Source organism: Octopus sinensis, linkage group LG10, assembly GCF_006345805.1.
Source record: "Octopus sinensis linkage group LG10, ASM634580v1, whole genome shotgun sequence".
Taxonomy (NCBI): Eukaryota; Metazoa; Mollusca; class Cephalopoda; order Octopoda; family Octopodidae; genus Octopus; species Octopus sinensis.
In genome coordinates, this window is record NC_043006.1 from 52413559 (window position 1) to 52437628 (window position 24070).

Below are 24070 nucleotides of genomic sequence, written 5' to 3' on the forward strand. Positions count from 1 at the left end.
TTATTGAAATAAAGGCATGCTTTATTTTTTAATGAAAAGTAAACCCGGATTGCTTTTTATTCAAGAAAGAAAATACTATTTTGTTGCTAATAAATGATTTTTGTTGTCTTATAGCTTTAAAACAAAAAAAGTGTGTTTTTTAGTGAAAGAAAACCATTATTGTATTTAATCAAGATTGTTTGAGCTTTATTTCAAGGTGAATGGAGTCAAAATACTTCAATTTTAGAAATAAAAGACTATTTGCTTGCTTCTTAATCGTGCAATATTTGCATTTTCTAAACGTACACAACTAATCTACAATTGACCAGTTTGTTTTTGGAAGAAAATGCGATACTTTTGCATTTTTAATTATAATTGCTTTATTGTTTCAAAGGTTGCACCATCAATTTTTTGTTGTTTTTGTACTGCTTAAAGTCACGTTTCTTTCCTGTCAAGCTTACTGTTTAAACCATGTTTGTGTTCTCCTAGTCAACAGCCTAATCATTACTGGTACTTTAAACTCTTCGGTTGCATATTTGTGTGAATAAAATAGTTTTTCTTTGGAGTAGAAAAAAGTCCATCTTTATTTCTTCTTTTGCTGGTGTTTCAAATTTAGGTTTCTCAAAGGGGAGGCCTATGGGACGGTCGGACAAGTTGTTTTGAGAAAATTTGGTTTTAATGTTTGACAACTCAGCACCGTCCAATGGACGGGGGGCGTTTTGCTCGTAAATGTATAATATATAAATTCGAGAAAAATACCATTATTATACAATTCAAACAATGACAGACATAAACCAAATGATAAATAAAAAAAATTTTTTAAACATAACTAGATCGCAAAAATATAAAAATGAATAATCAATATATAACAAGTAAAAAAACTCCGAACGTTTCATGGCTATAATTAAATTCGAATTACAATTAAATTTAGATATAATCGAAAATCAATTCAATTTAAAATTATAGTCACTCTTCAGGTTAACAATAATAGTTAAGTAAATAAGCAAATAGAGTTAAACAATATTTATAAAATAAAATAAGATAATGATTTTTCTTATAGATGAAACTCCATTAACTAAGTTTGAAACTTAAAGCAGTAGGATCAGTTTCCTAAAATACATTTATTAGGTTAAATATTTAAGGTAAAAAATAGAGTAAATAGATAGAAAAATGTATTTATCTGTGAGGATATAATTTAGCTTAATGAAAAAATAAACCATAGAATATATTTAACCTAGTGATACTATATTTAATTACCAAACTGTTTTACAAAAAATCACTTTTAGATTTTAGTTAGCATATAATAATTATAAAATAATAAATATATAAAAATATCTAAATTATAATCAACAAATATAGTAATTAAAGATCTATATTTTTTCTATCAATAAACATATAAACAATAAATGAATTAGTCCATTATTACCTACATATATATTATAGATATCTTCCGAAAATATTTATGAAGTAAAAAATAAGAACTGAAAAATTCCAAAGTAAAAACGTATAACTTATCTTTATAAAATACTTATTATTCCTATTATTATTAAATGTAATAGTACTAGAAATATAACAAGACTAGAAATATGATAAGACTAGAAATTATAATACGAAACTTTTAGTTAAATTAAAACATTTTTTATGATCTAGATCCCAAAGTGATTAACTAGTATTTTAAAATTTACGTTCAGATATAATATTTATAAAATAATAATAATTAAATAAAAGTACTTATCTAAATTATCATTAACGAATAAAAAATTATAAATTCATATTTAACAATCAATACTTATATAGAGTACAATAATATTTCTTAAATAAAAAAAGTCTACTTATATCTCGAAAAGGCGTATTATTAACTAAAAAATTTTCAAAGCGAAAAACGTCTTATTTAGCGTTTATAAATTACTCGTGAATTACGTTGCTTAAAAAATAGAACAAACAGATGGAAATATACATTTTATCAATGGAAACTACAAATATATTTTAGCTTTAACAGAAAATGAGAATAAAATCTCTCAGAGAGAATAAAATTACTATACACTAGAATATCATTCACTAGAAAACTAAAATTTAGAATTAACTACGATAAAATATACTCAAATCACCATATAGTAAAATTAATTTATATAACTACAATTTACTGTATATTCTCTAATACTCTTATACAAATTTCTTTGTTTCATATATATAAATATGGTTCCGCTGGAGCCCAACCTTTATTCGAACAAAACAACTTTTAGACCCATTCTATATAAACTCAGTACTAAATTCAATCAGAATTAATAATTTTAATAAATTTAAGTTAATTAAAAAAATATAATGTAATTAATATTCATTAATAAATTATATTAATTAATTAAATAAACATCTAAATAAATCTAATTCGAAATATATAATACAAAGTCATGTTGACTAATATATATAAAAAAAATATTACAAACCATAAACTAGACTGTCATTTATAACAAATATATATTCTATATCAAATTAACATTCAAAACAAATCCTAACTAATAAATTAAACTTATTATATAAGTAAAGTAATTTATATTTAGATCAAATACTTCGCTCATTAATTGACTAAATAAGGTACATATTATTGTAAATAAATAGCACATAAAGGTAAAATATTCACTACATATTCAAAATTAATTAACATACACCTCACCTCGATGCTCCTACTGAACATCAGAGGGCTGCAAACACTCAGTAACAGGACAAAGATCCCGTTCTTGAGAGACTTTGTTGCATGCAATCAAGCCTTATGCATAGCACTTACAGAAACGCACCTGAAACCGGACATAGCAGATGCGGAGTTACACATACCACAGTATGTTGTACTACGGACCGACAGAAAAGAAAGGAGTCATGGAGGAGTAGCTATGTGCATCCGTGAGGACCTCACACCCCAGGTCCTCTTGTCATACTCAAACTCGGTGTGTGACACACTAATTGTACATATAAGGCAACTTGATGTAGTTGTGTGTGCTACATATCGCCCTCCAGATGCCCCAAGCCATGTGGGCAAGTTTGAAGACTGCCTTATAAAAATAGAAGTTCTAATCACATTAGAACAACACATAAGTGTACTTCTTATGGGAGACTTCAATCTACCCAATGTCAGATGGCCCGAGGGCCTTTCTCTCCCAGGAATGACAAGATGTGAACGAGGACAGGCGAGGTCCCTCCTGAACCTCATCAACACCCTGTACATGGAGCAAGTAATACTCCAACCAACCAGGGCAGGTAACACACTGGATCTCTGCTTCACAAATAATATGGATCTCATCCATAATGTGAAAGTGACACCGACACTACTCTCGGATCACCACATGGTAGAGCTGACCATGTACGGGCCAAAAGAGAGCACGGACATGCAGCCTACAAGAAACCCTCAGAATCTTTCCAGCTTGAACTACCATAAGGCAAACTGGAAACAAATTGAGAAAGAGATCCTCAAACAAAACTGGCCTAAATGTCTCTCCTCGCCAGACATCGACGTGAAACTTCAACAATTCATGTCTGTAACGCAAGCCATATGCTACAAATGTGTCCCAGAGAGAAAGGCCACTGTACACAAGAACAAAATCCCCAGAGAGAGGAAAATCTTAATGAGACGGCGTACAAAAATTTCAAATCGCCTAAACAAACAGATTGAAAGCAGTGAAAAGTCCCGCCTGAAAATAAAACTGTTGGAAATTGAAAAATGTCTGCAAATCTCCCATGAAAAGGAAAGAGCAGACAAAGAAGCCTGGGCTATAGACAACATAAAATCTAACCCCAGAGCTTTCTACAGGTATGCCAAAGAAACAGCTACGGTGCACTGTAGGATAGGGCCACTCCTTGAAGAGGATGGCACACTCACAGGAAAACCAATGAGGGTAAGTGAAATACTGAATGAGCAATTCAAGAGTGTTTTCACTCCACCCCTCGGGCATTTCCAAATCACCAATCCAACTGACTTCTTTACCACTGCAGATATAAAATCAGAGGCGGCGACGATAAATTACATCGATATAAAGGAAGACGATGTAATAAAGGCCATAGATGAAATGAAAACAGAATCAGCTATTGGCCCCGATGGATTCCCGGCAATCCTCCTAAAAGTATGTAAGAGAGTCCTAGCAAGACCACTGCAGATCCTCTTTCAGAGCTTCCTAGCAGCTGGCAAACTTCCAAAAAAACTGAAGGAAGGTAAAATATGCCCTATTCATAAAGGTGGTAGCAGAGCAGAGGCCAAGAACTACAGACCTATCTCTCTCACCTCACACATCAGCAAGGTCATGGAACGAATAGTCAGAAGGAAACTAATCACCTTCCTTGAAGAAAATGACTTGCTGCCTGACACCCAACATGGTTTCCGACCAGGAAGAAGCTGTTTAACTCAGCTCCTACAACACTATGACTGGGTGCTGAAACAACTGCTCAACCACTCAAATGTGGAAGTCATATATCTCGACTTTGCAAAGGCCTTTGATAAAGTCGGTCATGGAATGATATGTCACAAACTGCGTGATCTTGGCATAGTTGGAAAATTGGGAGAATGGCTTCACGACTTTCTGAAGAATAGAAGTCAGGTGGTAGCACTTCCATTAACACACAAATAGTGAGCGGTGTTCCGCAGGACACTGTTTTGGGACCACTACTGTTCATAATAGCCCTCAGACATGCCCTCAGACACGCAGAGAGCCACGATCACAAGTTATGCAGATGATACAAAAGTTTCACAGGCAATACAGAACCCTGAAGACACTAAGCACCTGCAATGTAAGCTGGACGAAATATATAAGTGGGCTGAAAAGAATAGCATGCAGTTCAATGCTGAAAAGTTTCAAGCTTTATACTATCAGCATGCAAAACTAAATACAATACCCAATGAATACACTGGACCCGGAGGAATAGCAATCCCAGAGGCACAATCAGTGCGTGACCTGGGTATTTACATGAGCGATGACGCAACCTTTCGTGTTCATGTTGCTAAATTGGCAATGAAATGTAGACGACTGGCCGGATGGATTCTCAGAACCTTTAGAACAAGAGAACAAGAAACCATGATGGTCCTCTGGAGGACACTTGTCCTAAGCCACTTTGACTATTGCTCTCAGTTATGGTCACCATCCAGTGTCAAGTTGATCACAGAGCTCGAGGCGATCCAGCGTAGCTACACGAAGAAGATAGCCTCTATGCAGAATGTAAGCTACTGGGAAAGACTCAAGAGATTAAAACTATATTCCTTGGAGCGTAGGCGGGAAAGATATGCCATAATATACATCTGGAAGATCCTGGAGGGACGTGTCCCAAACTTTGGCATCGAGAGTTACACAAATGCCAGAACTGGGCGCCACTGCGTGGTGCTTAGGACTCCAAATTTGCCATCAAGATGTAGGACAAGATACTGTGATAGCCTGGGCTTCCGTGGCCCACAGCTCTTCAATATCCTCCCAAAGAACCTGAGAGACCTGCATGGGGTGGATGCAGATGTCTTTAAAATGGAACTGGATCTCTTCCTGTCAGGTGTCCCAGATGAACCAACTTCACGGCAGGAGGTGCAGATGAGGGCAGCTGCATCGAACTCTCTCATGCACCAAATGGCAGTTGCTAAAAAGCTTTCGTGAAGTAAAACCAAGTAGCAACACCAAATGGCGGTGCCCCAGCATGGCCACAGCTCATGAGCTGAAACTAGAATCAATCAATCAATCAATCAATTACTAAAACTACTATTTTCCCCACAAAATACTTAATACTATTAATGTTAGTACACATATGATAAGTATAATAATAATAACAATATCAACAACAACAACAACATAATGAAATAATTATCATTTAGTCTATATTCATTAAATGAATTATATATTTAGTAATTAAATAAACATCAAAATATAATCTAACTCCATGTAAAAAAAACCTTTACTAACACTTATTGACTTATATTCAAAACACCCTACAAAACTACAACCACTGCTCTCCTATAATAAATAAATAAATTAATTAATTTAATTATAAATATTTAATTTAGACATTCAATCATGTAATATACAATATATAATCACATGCTAAATTATTGAATTAATTCTAGTACAAATTATAACTACAAATTAGAAACAAAAATAGGGTTTAAATATAGTCGCTATTTATCTAAAAATTTATTATATAAGTAAAGTAATTTGTGTCTACATTTAATTTTAAGCACGTCCAATGAATTACCTAACTTATTATGATTATTAAATTTTATTTCTTTAAATTCACTAGAACATAATAAACAGGAATTACTACCTATACTATATGATTTCGCATTGCAAACTATCTCCCACTTTAAATTATACTTAATTCGTTAGGATTTTAGTTCCTATATATATTTACTAAGCCCAGTAGTGTTTATAAGATTTCTATTCTTAAAGGAATGCATATGCTGAGCTACTCTTAATTTAATTTTAGAAGAAGTAGACCCTATATAGATAGCGTTTAAGTTATTATTACTCCGATTATTCTCATCAATTCTATAAGAAAAATCATTATTATATTTTATTTAATAAATATTGTTTAACTCTATTTGCTTATATATTTAACTATTATTGTTAACCTGAAGAGTGACTATAATTTTAAATTGAATTGATTTTTAATTAAATTTAAATTAAATTTTATTTCGAATTTAATTATAGCGATGAAATGTATGTATTTTTTTACTTATTATATATTGATTATTCATTTTTATACTTTTATGATCTAGTTATATGTTTTAAAAATATATATTTTATTTATTATTTATGATTTGTTTTATGTCTATCATCGTTTGAATTGCATAATAATGGTTTTTTCTCTAATTTATGTATATATATATATATATGTACAACTATGTGTGTGTGTCTTTGTTCTGTATTTGTTACCCACCACTGCCTGACAAGCGGTGTTGGTGTGTTTACGTAATTAAAAGAATCCCGTCGTATGTATATATGTATGTACGAGTGTGTGTGTGTGTGAGAGTGTGTGTCTCCATATTCTTCTTTGGACCTCACTACACTTGGCAACAAGTTTTGGAGTTTTTACGTCAACGTAACTTAGCGGTTCGGCAGAAGAACCGAATGAAAAAGTACTAGTCCTTAAAAGAAATAAGCCATGGGGGTCGATTGTTCAACGAAAACCCTTCAAGGCAGTGATTTGAAACAAATATCCGGAAGGCAAATGACCGAAACAAGTAAAGCATGTGTATGTATATATGTATGTATGTATGTATGTTGCTGTCAGGTCACCTTCGAGTGCTACTGGTAACATGTAACCCAGTACAACCTGTTGCATGGTCGGGTCGTCGGCGACTAAACCGGCAACCCCACTAACCTTGCTTGGTGAGGAGGGTGTTTGTTGGACACCCTGCGGGATGAAAAACAAAACCCGTCAAAGGGCGGAGGACCTCTTGAGAGTCAACGGCCATCCAATAAATGTTAGCACGGGTACATAGAAATTCCGGGGTGGTGTCCGGCGTGCTGAAAGACCACTGGGAGTGAGGCGCCCCTCAGCTTTTGTTAAAGCACGTCTCTGAGAGTAGGTGCATAGGCACTTATTAGAGTAGCAAACCGCTTACCTGATATAAAACCAGATATGCAGGGAATGGCATTGAACATTTTGGGGATCTTTGGTTTGTGCTAGAGATCACGGCGCTCCCACATCCCTGAGCCTGCGACTAATATTGGCACCAGACATCTTGCTCCGGCTTGTCTCTGGATAATGTCAATAGAGTGGAGAGGGTCTATGAGGTGTTGTGCAAGCCTTATTGGACCTTAAACTCTGCACAGGCATTGACGACCTTTTTTTTTATATATCTATCTTATTTTTAGTATATATTTTCTTCATTTTTAGTATATATATATATATATTTTTAATTTTTTTTATTCGGAAGTCCTGCGGCGATGGGAAGGTGGTGAAGCATGCAGACCTGACGGGTTGGAAGCATGTAGTCAGCGACCCATGCTAGATATAAAGTCGTCTCCTTGTCGCCCAAGACAGCGGTAGGATTCGGTTGCTGCATGGGTGTCTGAGCAGCTCCATTTGGAGAGGGCACTGCTCACCTGGAGACCGGGGAGGTTCTAGAAAAGGTGAACCAAAAATTGCCAGTCTTTCCATATCTGGTCAGTTTAGCGCGACTGACGGATGTCCACCCTGCGCTCGAAAAACAAAGAATCTTTTATCTATAAAATCTGGACGGAACTTAAACATTTCATGTTGGAATGTGCGTACTCTGTTGGACAACAAGAGTGATTGCAGGCCTGAAAGACGCACTGCACTTGTTGCTCGTGAGCTGAACCGTTATAAAATTGATATAGCTGCACTCTCAGATACTCGTATAGAAGGTGATGGTCAGCTTGAGGAAGTAGGAGGCGGATACACCTATTTTTGGAAAGGAAGGCAGAAGTAGGAGCGCCGAGAGGCTGGTGTTGGTTTTGCAGTCCGATCTGATATCCTGAAGAAGTTGGAAGAGCTCCCTGTTCCTATAAATGAACGTATAATGACCCTACGGTTGCACTTGAAAGGTAAGCGGTTTGCTACTCTAATAAGTGCCTATGCACCTACTTTGACTAGCTGTGATGAAGATAAAATAATCTTTTGTACCCAGCTGAGAGCCATACTTAGAAAAATCCCCAATTCTGATAAAGTTATTCTACTGGGGGATTTTAATGCCAGAGTAGGAACAGACTGGCAAACATGGAACTCTCTAGGACGTTTTAGAGTAGGGAAAATGAATAGCAATGGTCTCATGCTACTGGAGCTTTGCGAAGAACATGGACTTTACATTGAAAGTATTCATTTTGTGCACAAAGGTGATCACACAACAACATGGATGCATCCAAGGTCCAAAGTTTGGCACTTGCTGGATTACGTCATCATCCGCAAGCGCGACATTTATGACATTTGTAATGTCAAGTCCTTGCATGGATCAGAATGCTGGACAGACCACAGTCTGGTGCGAGCAAAGTTCCGAATGGTGATTAGGGCGAAAGAGAGAAGAGGACCAGTCAGCATTCCTCGCCGTCTAAATGTCCACAAGGTATATGACGTTGTGGTTAGGAAAGAGCTTCAGACTCGCTTGTCCAGCATTGAAACTGCTGCAGGATGGGAAGATTTTCGAGACCAGGTTGCAGCCGAAACACTGGGGTATGTTACTGCCAGACACAGAGACTGGTTTGATGAGAATGATGCTGAAATTCAACGACTATTAGTGGTGAAGCGTCATGCCCACAGTGTGTTTGTTGCTGCACAGAGAACTGTCTACTGTGCAGCGAAGTCTAGCTCTTGTCCACTATAACAGTGTAAAATCACTACTGCAGCGATCTCTCAGGAAGATGCAGAACACTTGGTGGGAGGATCTTGCTCGTGATGTTTAGGCTGCTGCTGATGCAAATGACAGCAAGAGGCTTTACCATCTTATGAAGCGAGCTTATGGACCTAAGAGCTCCACATCAGCTCCTTTGCTTTCCAAGGAGTCTTCCACTATGTTTACTAAATAAACAGAAATCACAGGTCGCTGGATCGAACACTTCTCTGAACTCCTAAACCATGAGTCAGTTGTGGATGAAACAGTGATTGATACTATGAAACAAAGACCTATCATTGACTCCTTAGACTCCTCGCCATCAATACATGAAGTAATGACATCAATAAGTAAATTGAATCTTGGTAGGGCACCTGGAAAGGATGGAATTTGTACTGAGGTCTTGCGATTTGGTGGTAATTGTATCACACAGTCCCTTCATGAATTTATTAGTGCAGTCTGGAGGGATGGTGCAATCCCTAAGGACTGGAAGGATGCAATTATTCTTCCTCTGTATAAAGGAAAAGGAGCCAGAACAATGTGTGGTAACTACAGAGGTATTGCTCTACTATCAGCTGCCGGCAAGGTTCTGGCAAATATTCTTCTTACCCGTCTGAATGGGTGTCTCGTAAATGATGCCCTATCTGAATCTCAATGTGGCTTCCGATCAGGTAGAGGGACAATGGATATGATTTTCACAGCAAGACAGATGCAGATGTTCTATGAGCAGAATATGTATCTTGTCCAGGTATTCATTGATTTAACTAAGGCCTTTGATACTGTAAATAGGGTCTTTCTATGGAAAATACTTGGCAAACTTGGATGTCCGGATCACTTTGTATCAATAATTAAATCATTTCATGATGGGATGGAGGCTTGGGTCAATGTTGGTGATGCCATGGCAGGACCCATTCCTGTAGAGAATGGTGTTAAGCAGGGTGACATCCTTGCCCCAACTCTCTTTTCTTTGTACTTTGCTGCTACTTTTACTCATGCTTTTGCTAGGGTTAGCTCTCTGGGAATATATGTCAGATATCGATCTTCTGGCCGCCTCTTTAATCTTCACCGATTTGCTGCCAATTCAAAGGTTTCCCAGTCTATTATTCGTGACCTCCTTTATGCAGATGACTGTGACTTAGTCACTCATACAGTGGATGACATGCAAATACTCATGAATTGCATTTCCTCTTCTTGCAGGGCATTTGGACTCAGCATTAGCCTGGACAAGTCTGTTGTAATGTTCCAGCCTGCACCAGGAAATCCATATATAGAACCAGCTATCTTGGTTGAAGGAACGATTCTGAAGGTAGTAGACAAGTTTGTCTACCTGGGCAGCACACTCAGCCGTTCTTGCTCCCTGGATGAGGAAATATCTTTCAGGTTGCAGAGAGCAACTAATTCCTTCCGGTCTCTTCAGTCTCGTGTCTGGTCCCAACATGGCATCGCAAGGAGAACAAAAGTTGCTGTGTACCGTGCTTGTGTACTGACATCGCTTCTCTACTCATGTGAGACGTGGACTCTGTCAGAAATTCTAGACACACAGATCCTGAGGACAGCTGATATCTTGAGTATTGAGGCGATGGTACACAAGCAACGGTTGCGTTGGACTGGACACCTTATTAGAATGGAGGATAGAAGGATTCCTAAGCAGATGCTCTATGGAGAACTTGTGAATGGAAGGAGACTCCGGCAGAAACCAAGGCTGCGATTTAAGGACTGTGTCAAGTCCTCGTTAAAGGCCTTTGATATGCAGGACACTGACTGGGAGAACAATGCCTGTCATCGCCACAGATGGAGGAAGCAGGTTAAGGAGGGGACCGACACTTTTGAGAGAGCACGTATCCAGCATGAAGAACTTAAGCGAGCTGCGCGAAAGCGCACAGCTCGTATAGTGAATGGGGAAAGCTTGGTCTGCAATGTTTGCAGTCGTGTATGCTTGTCAAGAGTAGGGCTCATTAGCCACCAACGGAGCCGCAAATGCAAAATATAAGTTAGTCCTAGAGCGCACAATGTTCCTGAAGGTCGGCAATGGTCTTCCTCGGTCACGAGTGGACGGCCATCATCATGTATGTATGTATGTATGTATGTATGTATGTATGTATGTATGTATGTATGTATGTGTGCGTGTGCTGTGTGTGTGTGTGTGTATGAATGTACACAAACATAACGATAAAACTTTTAAAATCACCAAATAAGTGTCTTATCAAAGAAATTTATTACGGAATGGAAAGAAAATTTTCAATCACCGTTCTTTAAATTTCTTTGAGGAAAACTTTCGAATAAATATTCGTTTTCCCTTGTTAAACCTTAATAAACTACTCTCTGCGTAATAAGAAAATCTATCTATCTATCTATCTATCTATCTATCTATCTATCTATCTATCTATCTATCTATCTATCTATCTATCTATCTATCTATCTATCTATCAACTTATCTGTGTCAGTTTGCCTATCTCTCTCTCACTCACTCCTCCCTCTCTCTCTCTCTTTCTTTCTCTCTCTGTCTATCCATCTATCTACCTATGTTTTTTTAAACTCGATCTCTTTCCCTATACACAATTAAAATAAATGACTCAGACCCTGTCCACTTCAATTGTTTCCCCTGAATCCTTTCAGAAAGTAACTGAATGATGATTTTCTTACCGTTTGAGAACTCTTGTAATCGACTGTTTGTTCTAAATGAAGAGCGTGCAATTTCACAAATCAAGTGAAACAGCAGCTGCGGTGGAGGCGCAATGACCCAGTAGTTAGGCCAGCGGACTCGCGGTCGTAAGAATGCGGTTTCGATTCCCAGATCGGGTATTGTGAGTGTGTATTGGGCAAAATCAACTATGCTCCACGAGGTTCCATTGGGAAGTGGATGAGCCCGCTGTACTCTTTTACTAACACTTTCTTTCACTCTTTCTCCCTACTTCTGCCACAAATCAGAGGAACCATGGTGTAACCCACTATGGTGTGGTAAACTTTCAGTCCCTAGTCTAGATTGCGAATCCTCTGTACCCCAGGATGGTTCAGCTCTCCACCTGTTAAAAGCCACCGTTTACGGAATGAGAATAACAACGTAGCTTTCGCGCCAGTGCAACCGCCAGTCTATCGTGTGTGGTAGGTGGATCTTCAAGTTGCCACATGCATTCTTAGTAGTTTAGAGTAGGCTCGAATTAGAGATTATTTTTTGTGGCTAATGTCGTGAGTCCTGATTGGAAGAAGAAGATAGCAGCTGCGTTCAGTCACTGTTTTTCTTGCTCTCAGCGAATACACAAACACACACACACACACACACACACACACACACACACACACACACACACACACACACACACACACACACACACACTCTCTCTCTCTCTCTCTCTCTCTCTCTCACACACACACACACACACTCTCTCTCTCTCTCTCTCTCACACACATACACACTCCCTCTTTTTGTCACTCTTATTCTTATGTATGTACGTATGTGTGTATGTGTGTATGTCCCTTCTAATTTTTAATTTTTATAAAGTTTCCACTGAGGAGGGAGCCAGTTTCCAATATTTTTAGGATGTAGTTAACACGTATGTATGTTCCTCAGAAAAAAAAAGATTTGGCTGTTATTTCTTGCATGCCCTTCTACCACGTAACTGGTATTTCGGGTCCTTTACGTGTTAGCAGGGCTTGCTAGAAATAGCAGCCAAATCTTTGGAGGTGAGATACGTTGAATGCACCCAAAAATAACCTATGGAAAAAATTATTTCACACCGAGGTTACGAACAGGTCTTTTACGAAATATTTACCGTATTTTTAAAGCCATTTCCACTTTCAAATCTTTTTTAAATATGCCAAAACGTTTTTGAAATGGTATTTACTTGAAAATTTTAAAAATCATTAAAATACTGTCTGTTTCAAGAAAGCTAAAATATAAATACTTACCGTTCAAATACGTTACATTTTTGAAATCACATTCACTTAAAAATATTTCTAAATGATTAAAATATATTGAACAAAAGCGAAAATAGAAACATTTACTGTAAAAAATAATTCGTTGTCAAGTCACTGTGTCTATTCGAAAGGTTAGAGTTTCTTCCGTTTCAGAGTTAAGCTATTTTCGGAGTATTTCTCATTATGCACCGTTTTACACCGAAAACCAGTAATATCTCAACAACCAGTTGTCCGGTTTACGTGAAACTTGTTTTATTCCGTTCATATTCACATTCCAGTTGAGGCTTGTTTTACTCCGTTCATATTCACATTTCAGTTTTGCAGGGAAACATAGCAAGCAAGAATGCAAGCAAGATTCAAGCTCCCTTTTAATGTATTACAGATTTAGCATGACTAGGAAAATATTAGCTTTGCTATAAATTCGTATAAATTTAGATAATTTGTACACATTAGTAAGAGAAATTGTTCATACTATTTACATACAGCAATATGTTCACTCTTTTTTCTTCTAATGGTAAGAAAATCAACCCTTTAGCATTTACATCATCCATAATATTCTACCTCTTTTATATTGAAAGTGGCCAAATTTGGTCTTTTATACTTATCCTACAATGTCCGTTTAAAAATAAATAATCATATCATTTACACCTTTAAGCTTCAATACAATACGTGATTAATTCTAAGTAATATGAATAAACATTACATTTGACACAGTATTCTGAATGCAAAGAACTAAACAAATTAGATTTATTTTATAAGAACTTTAAAAATCTAAATTCTTTTCTAGATAATGATCTTGAAAGAACAACCAATCTTTAACCTGTGTATGTACAAAGTCCAGTTCTAAAATGTCTATTCCTCATCAGTGAAAAGCAAATAATAAATCAGTAAATAATTCAAGTTCACGTGAAATTATTTGAAGTAAAATAAAACAGGTAATTTTCAGGTTGTTGATATATAAATTGAACTATTTTTACGATATCCAACTGAAATTATTTTTCTCAAATGCATCAAATATGCCAATTTATGTTCTCTTGAAGTGAAATAAATTTAAGTTTGAAAACTATTGGTTGTTGTGTGTAGTTTATTTAACTTTTCTATATGAATGCATGCATACACATATATGTATGTATGCATGTATGTATTTATCCATCCATTCATATTTGTATGTATGTACGAATGTACGTGTCCATCCTTCTCCCCAATCACGTACCCCTCTCTCCATCCATTCATTCATCAATCCAGTAATCAATCGACCGAGTGATCAATGGAAGCTGGAAAAACATTAATTTGAATTAATTTCACTACACTTTTTGAAATAGAATATCACTACACTTTTTGAATTTTTGTCATAAAAAATAATCAGACTGTCTATATCCTGGTGCCAACAGTGGTAAATTCTCCAAGGTACCCGCTTTAGGAAAGTTTTCCTGAAACATGTTGTTATCCATTTAAAAGCTTGTTTTCCAGCTGGTAATGTCTCTTACAGAAATTGTATCACTACTAATGATTCTATCTTATAATGTGCAATTGATCAACTGCTGCGACACAATGATAACAGATTTTTACATTTTATAGACAGTTATCAACATGGTAACTACTGACCTTTACAAAAAACGTACAACACAACGAACAGCAAAAGCTTCCTCATAAGCAAATTGTCCTGTTGTGGTTATGTAACCTCAAGTCAGTCCTTATCTAGCAGACCTATAACTAAAAACATTCCAGCTACACTTGACAATTTCTTTGTTAAGACAATGCATATCTAAGACTAGACTGCATTGTTCAGTAAGCGTTTTTACGTATTGAATAAAGTAATTTGAGAAAGATTTAGTGCCTAACAGTGGGAGCTTCTTTGTTGTATGGTGGTGGATGCAAAATCATGCTTATATATTTAAATCTGTCTGTATAGTATATTAAAGTTTATTCAGAAAAAATATAGAGTAACTGTGTTCAAAATGCATATCATCGTGTGATCTCAGCACTGGTTCTGATATTTATGTGACAGAGACATGTCTGAAGAAACTACAAAGAAAACTTGATTGGAAAGGATGGGAAAATATGTAAAGAGAAATAAAGACAATAAATCAAGAAACACAAAGACGTACTGTTAAAATTAGCCTGGTAATTTGTTTATTTCATTTTCATAGCAATATTAATTCATCTAATCTGAAATGGGTTCTGTTGTTTAATTTATTGGATATGTAGTGCATAAATTTGGTTGCAAACGCTTCCAGAAGAATTGTGACAAAGAAGCACAGGATAAAGCATATGAATTAGACAGGAATATTAATACATTAAAGATGAAACATATATATGTATGTTTAGAGAGAAAATAATCGTTGCAGAAAACCAATATTCAATAGTATATGTGCAAATTAAAACCGTCATTATCATATGGTAGAATGGATTGTTCATATTCTCATACTACAGGGGAAATTATTTGGAATAATAGAAATTCTGTTTCCTTGTTTATTTTCTAATATTGCAGTTGGCTCTGTATTGCCAATCACACACTTGCTTTTCCCTGTTGAAGTGCAAGTTTCCAGGGCAATCCTTTCTGTAGGCAATATTCCAGTCACAATGATAAAAATGTCTGCAGCTTTGTGGATCAGGGAAAAGACCTGAAGCTTCAGGACATTTGAAGCCTAGTGAAAAAATATGAACAAAATTGACTTTTATTACAAGTGTCGAATAAATGAATTTTAATTATATGTAACTGATGATTGAGTAAACATTTATCGATGATCACATTTAATTATTTGATGAGACTGGCAACATGAGGGGTGTATGTATACATGTATGAATATGTGCATACATGTATGTATATGTATATATGTGTGTGTGTGCATGCATGATTGTGTCTCCTGGTCTTGCTACTGCATGACTGTTACACATGAGTGTCACTTTCATAGAAGCAGTGTTATTCATTTCCAGTATCCTGTAAAACCATGTCTGGCTATCAAGAAATATTTTTTTACTTGGAGACAGGTGCGGGTTGGCAGCAAAAAAGGTATTCAGCTGTTGAAAATCTGACAGATGCAAGGTCTTATCTATCTGCCTGACCTATGCAAGCATGGAAAAGGGGATGTTAAAGCAATAATGATGAATTGCTTTAACTGCTTTTGGAAACCCAAATCATTTCGTAAGAGAGACTGGTGCCTTTTTATCTCTTTAATTGAAACAAACAATTCTACATAACAACTCAGCTTCATTACACATGGATGAATCTTACACACACACACACACACACACACACACACACACACACACACACACACACAAACACACACACGCGCACACACATACACACTTACAAGTGTGTATTAATCAGAAGGTAATGCATAATGAGTGTGTAAGTTCTATACACTAAAATAAATATAAATACCACCACCACAAAAATAAACCAAATAAAATCATCTTTGTCAACTCTCATCTCAATTCATTTAGATTAGTGTTTCTCAAACCTTTTCCATCTACTGACACCTTTGATTCCTGTTTTTTTTTAGGTGGACCCTGGCAAACATTTGATGTTTAAAAAATCATAATATTAGGAATTGTATAAAAAATATTGTTAAAATATTCCGTTCATTGTAGAAATATAATCGATTTATTGCTCAGAATCTTATATGAACCCTCAATGATCATATGGACTGGTTGAGAATGACTGATGAAGATAAAGCAGGAGGAAAAGTTAAGTGATCTTAGTCAGTGACTAAAATATATTTGTACATTCACTGAACTGACTTGGAAAATTTCAAAATGAATATATATTTTTCTTTTCTACTTTTGTGTTTTAAAGAAAAATTATTAACTTTACAATTTTTGGGAACAGTATTTTGAAAGTGAAACCTTTTTAACCAAAACAAACTAGCTCTCAGTATCAGAAAAGTTGGTCAGAATCTTATATTACTTTCATATTTACCCCCTCCCTCCACCCTATGGTAAAATGATTACACCCAGCAAGAAGCTTTTAATCTAATCAGCAGATTTATTATGAAATTGTTAGCACTAAGCAGTGTTAAGGCATAAACAGGTTTGTGACATATGTTTGTGACATATTTCAACTGCTAAAAGGCAAATACACTGCTGTTACCGAGATGTACCTTAGAGAGGCAACTCTGAACGAACTTATAAAGCCATAGCTTTATGTATAATCCATTCAACACGACTGATTTGCGCTAGCAGATCACCCAATCGAGGTAAATAACAAATTTTTAGCATTAGGCAGTGTTTAGGCATAAGCAGAATTTAGGTTATTTGAAATATGTTGAAATCTATTATTAACCCTCTGCAGCTCTGTTTTATTCGTTTTGCCACTCCATACATCAACTCGAATGTATTTACATCTTTGTTCAGTATACTTCATTATCTCATGCGTTTGAATTTTTCCTTTTGATAGATTTACCTCAGGACAACATTTTCTCAATTCTCAGGCAGGTGAAAACGGTGCTCTAAATGGTTATCGACAGGTAGTAGGTATTATTTAATTCTTTCACCCGCACGATTTAATTAAGAAAAAGGATAAATCTCAGATTTTCTGCATGGAATCTAGTACCCTGACCTCCTAATATCCTGCAAACTCTTTATTTTTGTTCAGGAAAAAAGGCTTGGGGAACCGGACCCCGCCTCCACCATATCACGGAATCATTGGGAATTTTTTTTCTGTTGAATGAATTCCGGTGACCTCCTAATATGCTACAAAGCTCTTTTTGGGGTCCGGTAAACGGAATGGGGTGAGGTGGAAGCCTCGGAAATTTCACCCCCACGTACCCCACCCCCATTGATCTTTTCACCTACACGATTTTCACTAAGAAAAAAAAACTCAAACGCCTTATTTTTGTTCGGAAAAAAAAGTATGAACATTTTTTTTTTTACTTCGTTTCACACGTACATGCAAAAACGCTAACGTGTTTTTTTTTATAGATGAATTTATCGTTCGTTATCTCTCCACACACTTCACTACCACTAACTTCTATAACATCTGCATTTTCATTTATTCATTTCAAACTTCTTTGAATTTTCAATTAATGTAGTCCACACTCTCTCGAAAACATATTTCTGCAAAATATTATCTAAAAGTATCGGTAAAGAAAGAAATAGCAAAAAACATTTGAAAATGGGGGTGGAGGTGAAATTTCCGAGGCTTCCACTTCACCCTACCCTTTTTTCCGGACCCAAAAAAGGGTTTGTAGCATATTAGGAGGTCACCGAAATTCATTCACCGAAAAAATTCCAATGATTCCGGGATATGGAGGGGAGAGTCCCGTTCCCCACCTTTTTTTCCGAACAAAAATAAGGAGTTTTCAGCATGTTAGGTCAGGATACTTGATTACACGCAAAACAACCCGAGTTTATTTTTTCTTAGTGAAAATCGTGCGGGTGAAAGGATCAAAGTTTACCAAAAAATATACTCATGTGAACACATAATCATTAAGGTGGGAGTAGTCAGTTTGAAAACCCCTAGATGAAATGATCAGAATAAATGTTAATTATTTGAGGCAATCAAATAGGAAAAATGCTGAAATTTAGCAATAAATTAAAGGTACTGTACTTACTTCCTTGGTCAGGTACTGCAAAAGAATAATATAAATCAAAAGCCATATTAGTTTCATTTATACACACATACGTACGTACATACACAAACACATAACACACTCCTAACACATAAAATTACGTGCACTCATATTACCCAGAAAACGAAGTTTATTTGATGCTTTCATGAGATGAGCACGGTCATAAACCTAGTAAGTCTCAGAATTGGGAAACGTTTATCAACTAAGATTAATCTTGGATTAAGAAACAAAAATTCGTCCACTAATATTTAAAATGTAAAAAAAAGAAAAAAAATAGTAAGGGAGAGAACTCCAATAGCTGCAGCTTTACCGCTGGTATTTGTTTTTTGTATACGGAATGCTTCCTTGATATATTTCCGTTAGTTCTTTTAATAAAATTAACTTTGTATAACTGTTTATTGCTTTTAAATGTTCTATTCTTATTCAAAGCAGCAAGACAATTTTAAAGTTCAATGGAAGCAAATTTTTCAAGCAATATTCAAATGAAATGTTTATACGTGCAATAAACAAAAGCGATTCGAACCGGTCGTTTCCTGAGGCTGGAAGAATGTAATGACCGACTAAGTAGCCTGATTTCGAGAACATCAGGAATTTTTCGAAATTTTAGAACTGTATAAGAAATTCATGAAAAACATGTAAATTTGGAATATTAAAATTGTCAAAGGTTTTTAAATTATTAACTGTATTATAATTATGTGTAGTAATAATTTGGTTTTATATTAATTTCGGGAAAAGATAGAAATAAGAAACAGTATTTACTAATTAATGTCCATACAATTTTTGAACGCATAAATGACCTAAGTAAAGTGAAAAGATTGTCGCTAGAAATCAAAATCGAATTATGGATCCGGTTCACAAGTACAAATTATGTAACATTAAACAGCTATGCTTACCTTCACAGTAGTTTCCTTTAAAGCCAAATGGGCATCGGCAACGTAATTGGTTGGCAGTTTGGATGCAGGTTCCTCCGTTAGAACAAGGGCGAGACGGACAATAGGTTGAACCACTTTCATTACAAAACTTGCCAGACCATCCACTAACACAAGTACAAGTGAATCCATTTGGTCCAAACATGCTACACTGGCCGTTGTTTTGGCAAGGATTTGGAGTGCATGGATTGGTTTGACTGCCGCATCTCTGTCCAGTCCAGCCTTGTGGACAATAACAAGTAAAGCTGTTGCCCGTAGGATAGCACTGTCCACCGTTCAAACAGGGGTTATTCGAACAAGGCGTAGTGGTACTCCCACAGTTTTTACCACTCCATCCTTGGCGACACGCACAAATGTAGTCAAAATCATTTTGTACAATACATTGGCCATTATTCAAACATGGCTTTGAAGCACAAGGATCTCTTCTCGAACAATCTCGACCACCAAATCCGGGAGGACAGTCGCATATTCTTGTGTTTACATTACAAGTTCCTCCATTTTGACATTTTGGATAGCACAGACTTGAGAACTGGCACCTATCTCCGTAAAAGCCATTTATACATGCGCAAGTGATTTGATCGTTTACCAGCTGACATCTTCCACCATTTTGACAGATATTTGGATTTAACGCGCAATCATCTCTTCTTGAACAATCTGGGCCAACGAATCCATGAGGGCAGTTGCACATTCTTGTGTTAGTGTTACAAATTCCTCCATTTTGACATGGTGGATAACACTGAATCGGCACCTGGCATCTATTACCTTGAAATCCATTGAGACATATGCAAGAAACTTGATTGTTTACAAGCTGACATGTTCCACCATTTTGACAGATATTTGGTGCGCAAAATGGTTGTTCACATCGTAGTCCTGTGAATCCAACAGGGCAACGACAAGTGAATTGAACTCCATTTGGATAGCATGTTCCACCATTTTGACACGGTGAAGATTGACAGGAATTAATGGGATTTTCACATCGTGGACCAGTAAATCCAGATGGGCAATTACATTTCGCAACAAAGTTAGTTGTAGTACATCGGCCACCATTTAGGCAAGTCACTGAGCGACATTTATCTTCAATTTGACAACGAGGACCGTAAAAGTTAGAAAGACATTGGCACACAAATGATGTACCTGCATTCGAACATTGACCACCGTTCATACAAGGTGCCGACAAACATGCTGAAAGGACTAGATTCAAAATGAAATAAATAAGATATATTAACAGAATAAATCCACATGATTTGCTATCTAATAAGACACTATTCGCTAAATCCATAAATAATATATCAAAATACAAACACAGAAAAGATTCAGCTTTGTTGTGTGTGTGTTTCATTTTGTTCTAAATTACAACTTGGTTGCAATGCTAGCACATTTAAGACATCTTATAACTATATCTAAGATAGACCTGTTTAATACATGCGCGGACAAGATGCCGAATGCACTTTTGCCGAAGGACAAGAATCCGAAGCCAAGAATGCCGAATGGATATAAAACCGAACGGACAGAATAATAATAATAAAAAAACAACAGAAAACATTTCTGCCTACGTAGTTTACTGACCAATTCACCAATTTGGCATTTAAGATTTAACGAGATTAAATTTTAATTTTCGTATGTCTTTTCGACATCTTGTCCGTTCGGCTTTATGTCCGTTCGGCATTGTGTCCGTTCGGCTTCTTGTATTTCAGCAAAACTGCATGCGGCATCTCGTACGTGTACTGTTTAATACAGTATTATATTTGTTGAGTAACACTCATTATCTGATCAGTGCAATTGATGTATAATTACTAGTTTAGCCTACAGGTCGTCTAGAAAACGTAAAAATTATTCTCAAATAGAAATATAGTTAAGATCAAAACAATTGAAAATAGAAATAAAGTTTTATTAAGTAAACGACTGCCAGATAACTTAAGAGTGATTATATTTTCTTTATTGTCTTAAACATGTTTTAGCTATGGCAAACTGTTAGAAAGTGAGAAATGTATTTCACTTCGCTTGAATGATTTTTGTGTTTTACTTTCCTAAATATTTCTTATACTACGTAATCCCAATGCTGAAGTTAATATACGATATGCTATTCAATGTAATTGCGAATATAGGTTTTACTAGCTGGTAGAATGTTGGTTATGTGAGATCCAGATATCACTCAGTATGGAATGTCTCTCCCATATCTATGTTGGTACATGTTTAATCTCTGACTTTATTGGATGCAAATAGATGTATTCCACATTATTAGTAATCTTCAAAACTAACCGCTGCTTAGTCCCTTTGTAGCTGAAATAATTAAATTCTTAACTTGTTTACGTGTTCCACTCCAACGTCCGCTTCTACTTCTTAAACCCGTTCTACATACTGCAAACAGTCATTGTAAGGACCATTGTCTCACTAATGCTAAAGTCTCTATATTAGCAACATCCTTTATCTTCTAATCAGAGAAGACCATATCGCTTACAGACTTCGTCTTCCAACAAAATAGAGAGACAGGTCACACATTTTTAGGTGGTTTTATATTTGAAGAAGAAAATGATTTCAGTAGAAGATATTTTAAAAAGTCTAACATATTTCCAATTTGAAATTGAAAGAAATTTATTTAGTAAATTAATAAATCGTTTTAAAACTGCGAAAATAATTTATATTCTTTTCTACTCTAGGCATATATCTTCAGAGACCGTTGGTATTTCTCAGTTTACCGTGGAACTTGATGACTAAATTGTTTGCAATGCTTACATTTGCTGATATGTTTGCATTAGTTTATTATAGTGATGAAAATTCAAATAGAAATTCATGATTCTTACCATTCTCGCATTTGGATCCCGTATAACCATATGCACATCTGCAGGAATAGCCATTAATTCCGTCAACGCACGTACCTCCATTTAAACAAGGTGATGACGCCCGGTTGCAGTCGTCGATGCCTAAAATAAATCAATATTAACCCATTCTTTCACTTCGTTAATCTTTGCTTTGAAAACTCATTCCAGTTTAGAACACCAGAGATATTGCAATATCATGGATATTTAATAGTTTGTTTCTTTTAGGAAGTATTATTAATACCTTGTCGAAGCAGTTAAATTTAACCTGCTTAAATAACAACAAATTGTTCGACAGTTAAATGCATATCTACTTTTAAATTTGTACTTCCATTTATTTTAACGTTTTAATTATCCACTCATATCTACATGTTAGTATTCAAAATAGAACTAGACATTAACTTTCAACTTGAGTAATAAATTAACAACTCATCTATGATAAGCTTTTGAACTTTCACTTAGAACGAATTATTATTGTCCAGTTAAAGAAATGACCAAATGACCATTACCTGGAATATCTTTGAGGAGATAAATAACACCCCAGCAGGTAGAATACATGTAGAACCAGACGGCATGTAATATTAAATATCTAATGTATTTAGAAGTGCAATTCTGAACGTACATAAGGTAAAGATGTTCAAGTTAAAAAGAGTTTATTCTATGAAATGGATTTAATCAACAACATCGTTATAGCTAAAATAAAATAGACATTGATAATTTCGCGAGGGTTAGAATTAAAAAGTGTCACGAATTCCTACAAATAAAGTTTACAAGTTAACAGAAAAAAAGTTAATACCTTTAATACAATGTTGTCCTGTGTATAACGGTTTGCAGATGCATCTAAACGTAGAGCCCATTGAGACACAAGTCCCACTGTTTTTACACGGAGCGCTGCGGCATGGATCAGCTGAAAAAAGTTGTCGATACATGTCTTTTACTCACATATTTACTTTCTATTTATTTAAATTATGAAATTCGGTACGAATGAAAATGAATCAACTACATTAATTACAGCAATGTATTTACAATCTCACAAAAGCAAAATTATTTCAGGGATTTATCTGCTTTCTATTGAACTGAGCTGTTGCGAATAGAGTCGACACCGTGTCAGTCCACAAAGATATTCAACACTCATCCATTTATATGCTTCGCTATAAATGGGTAATATGTTGCGGTGTAGTTTTCTGCTTTAATCGCAGGAGCCCTGTATAGCGAGGAATGTTCTGTTTGCTTGCAATTGTGTGTGTCTGTCGTGACTACAGCTCAGAGAATGTCTTTTTAAAACAGGAATTAATCCATCCTTGATGATTGCAGCAGTCATGAATAATTAAGATATTTATGGGAGTAAAAAATTGATTGGATGACTGATTTTCGATGACTCAGTTTAAGATCACCGGGAATCTAAAGTGTTAGTGAGCAAAATCAAGATAATCGAAGTACTAGCGAACCGCAAAGAAAATTCAAGGCCGAAATTGTTTTAGGAAGAAATTGGTCCACGTTTTATTGGACCCAGGAAGCTAAAGGGAAAACTGTTCCAGGCGTGATTTG

At 35.8% G+C, this 24070-nt stretch overlaps 2 protein-coding genes across 7 annotated transcripts in view; one reads left to right on the plus strand and one right to left on the minus strand.

The window, feature by feature from the left end:
* LOC115216219 (kinesin-like protein KIF28P) overlaps window positions 1-24070 on the plus strand; it is a 227286-nt gene that overhangs the window by 181878 nt on the left and 21338 nt on the right. The gene's annotated exons all lie outside the window — the stretch shown is intronic.
* Window positions 1-24070, minus strand: part of LOC115216308 (protein jagged-1b-like) — a 122624-nt gene that overhangs the window by 85198 nt on the left and 13356 nt on the right. For 3 of the 5 annotated variants that reach the window (XM_036506677.1, XM_036506676.1, XM_036506678.1), the window contains exons 6-7: window positions 23319-23429; window positions 22508-22627 (exon numbers count right to left, since the gene is read on the minus strand). The exons of 1 other annotated variant lie outside the window; for it this stretch is intronic. In XM_036506677.1, the coding sequence (XP_036362570.1) occupies window positions 22508-22627; window positions 23319-23429 (231 nt within the window). Of the gene's footprint in view, window positions 1-15306; window positions 15850-18759; window positions 18775-19670; window positions 20898-22507; window positions 22628-23318; window positions 23430-24070 lie in introns of those variants that run through there. One more of the 5 variants, XM_029785419.2, reaches the window with a different exon arrangement.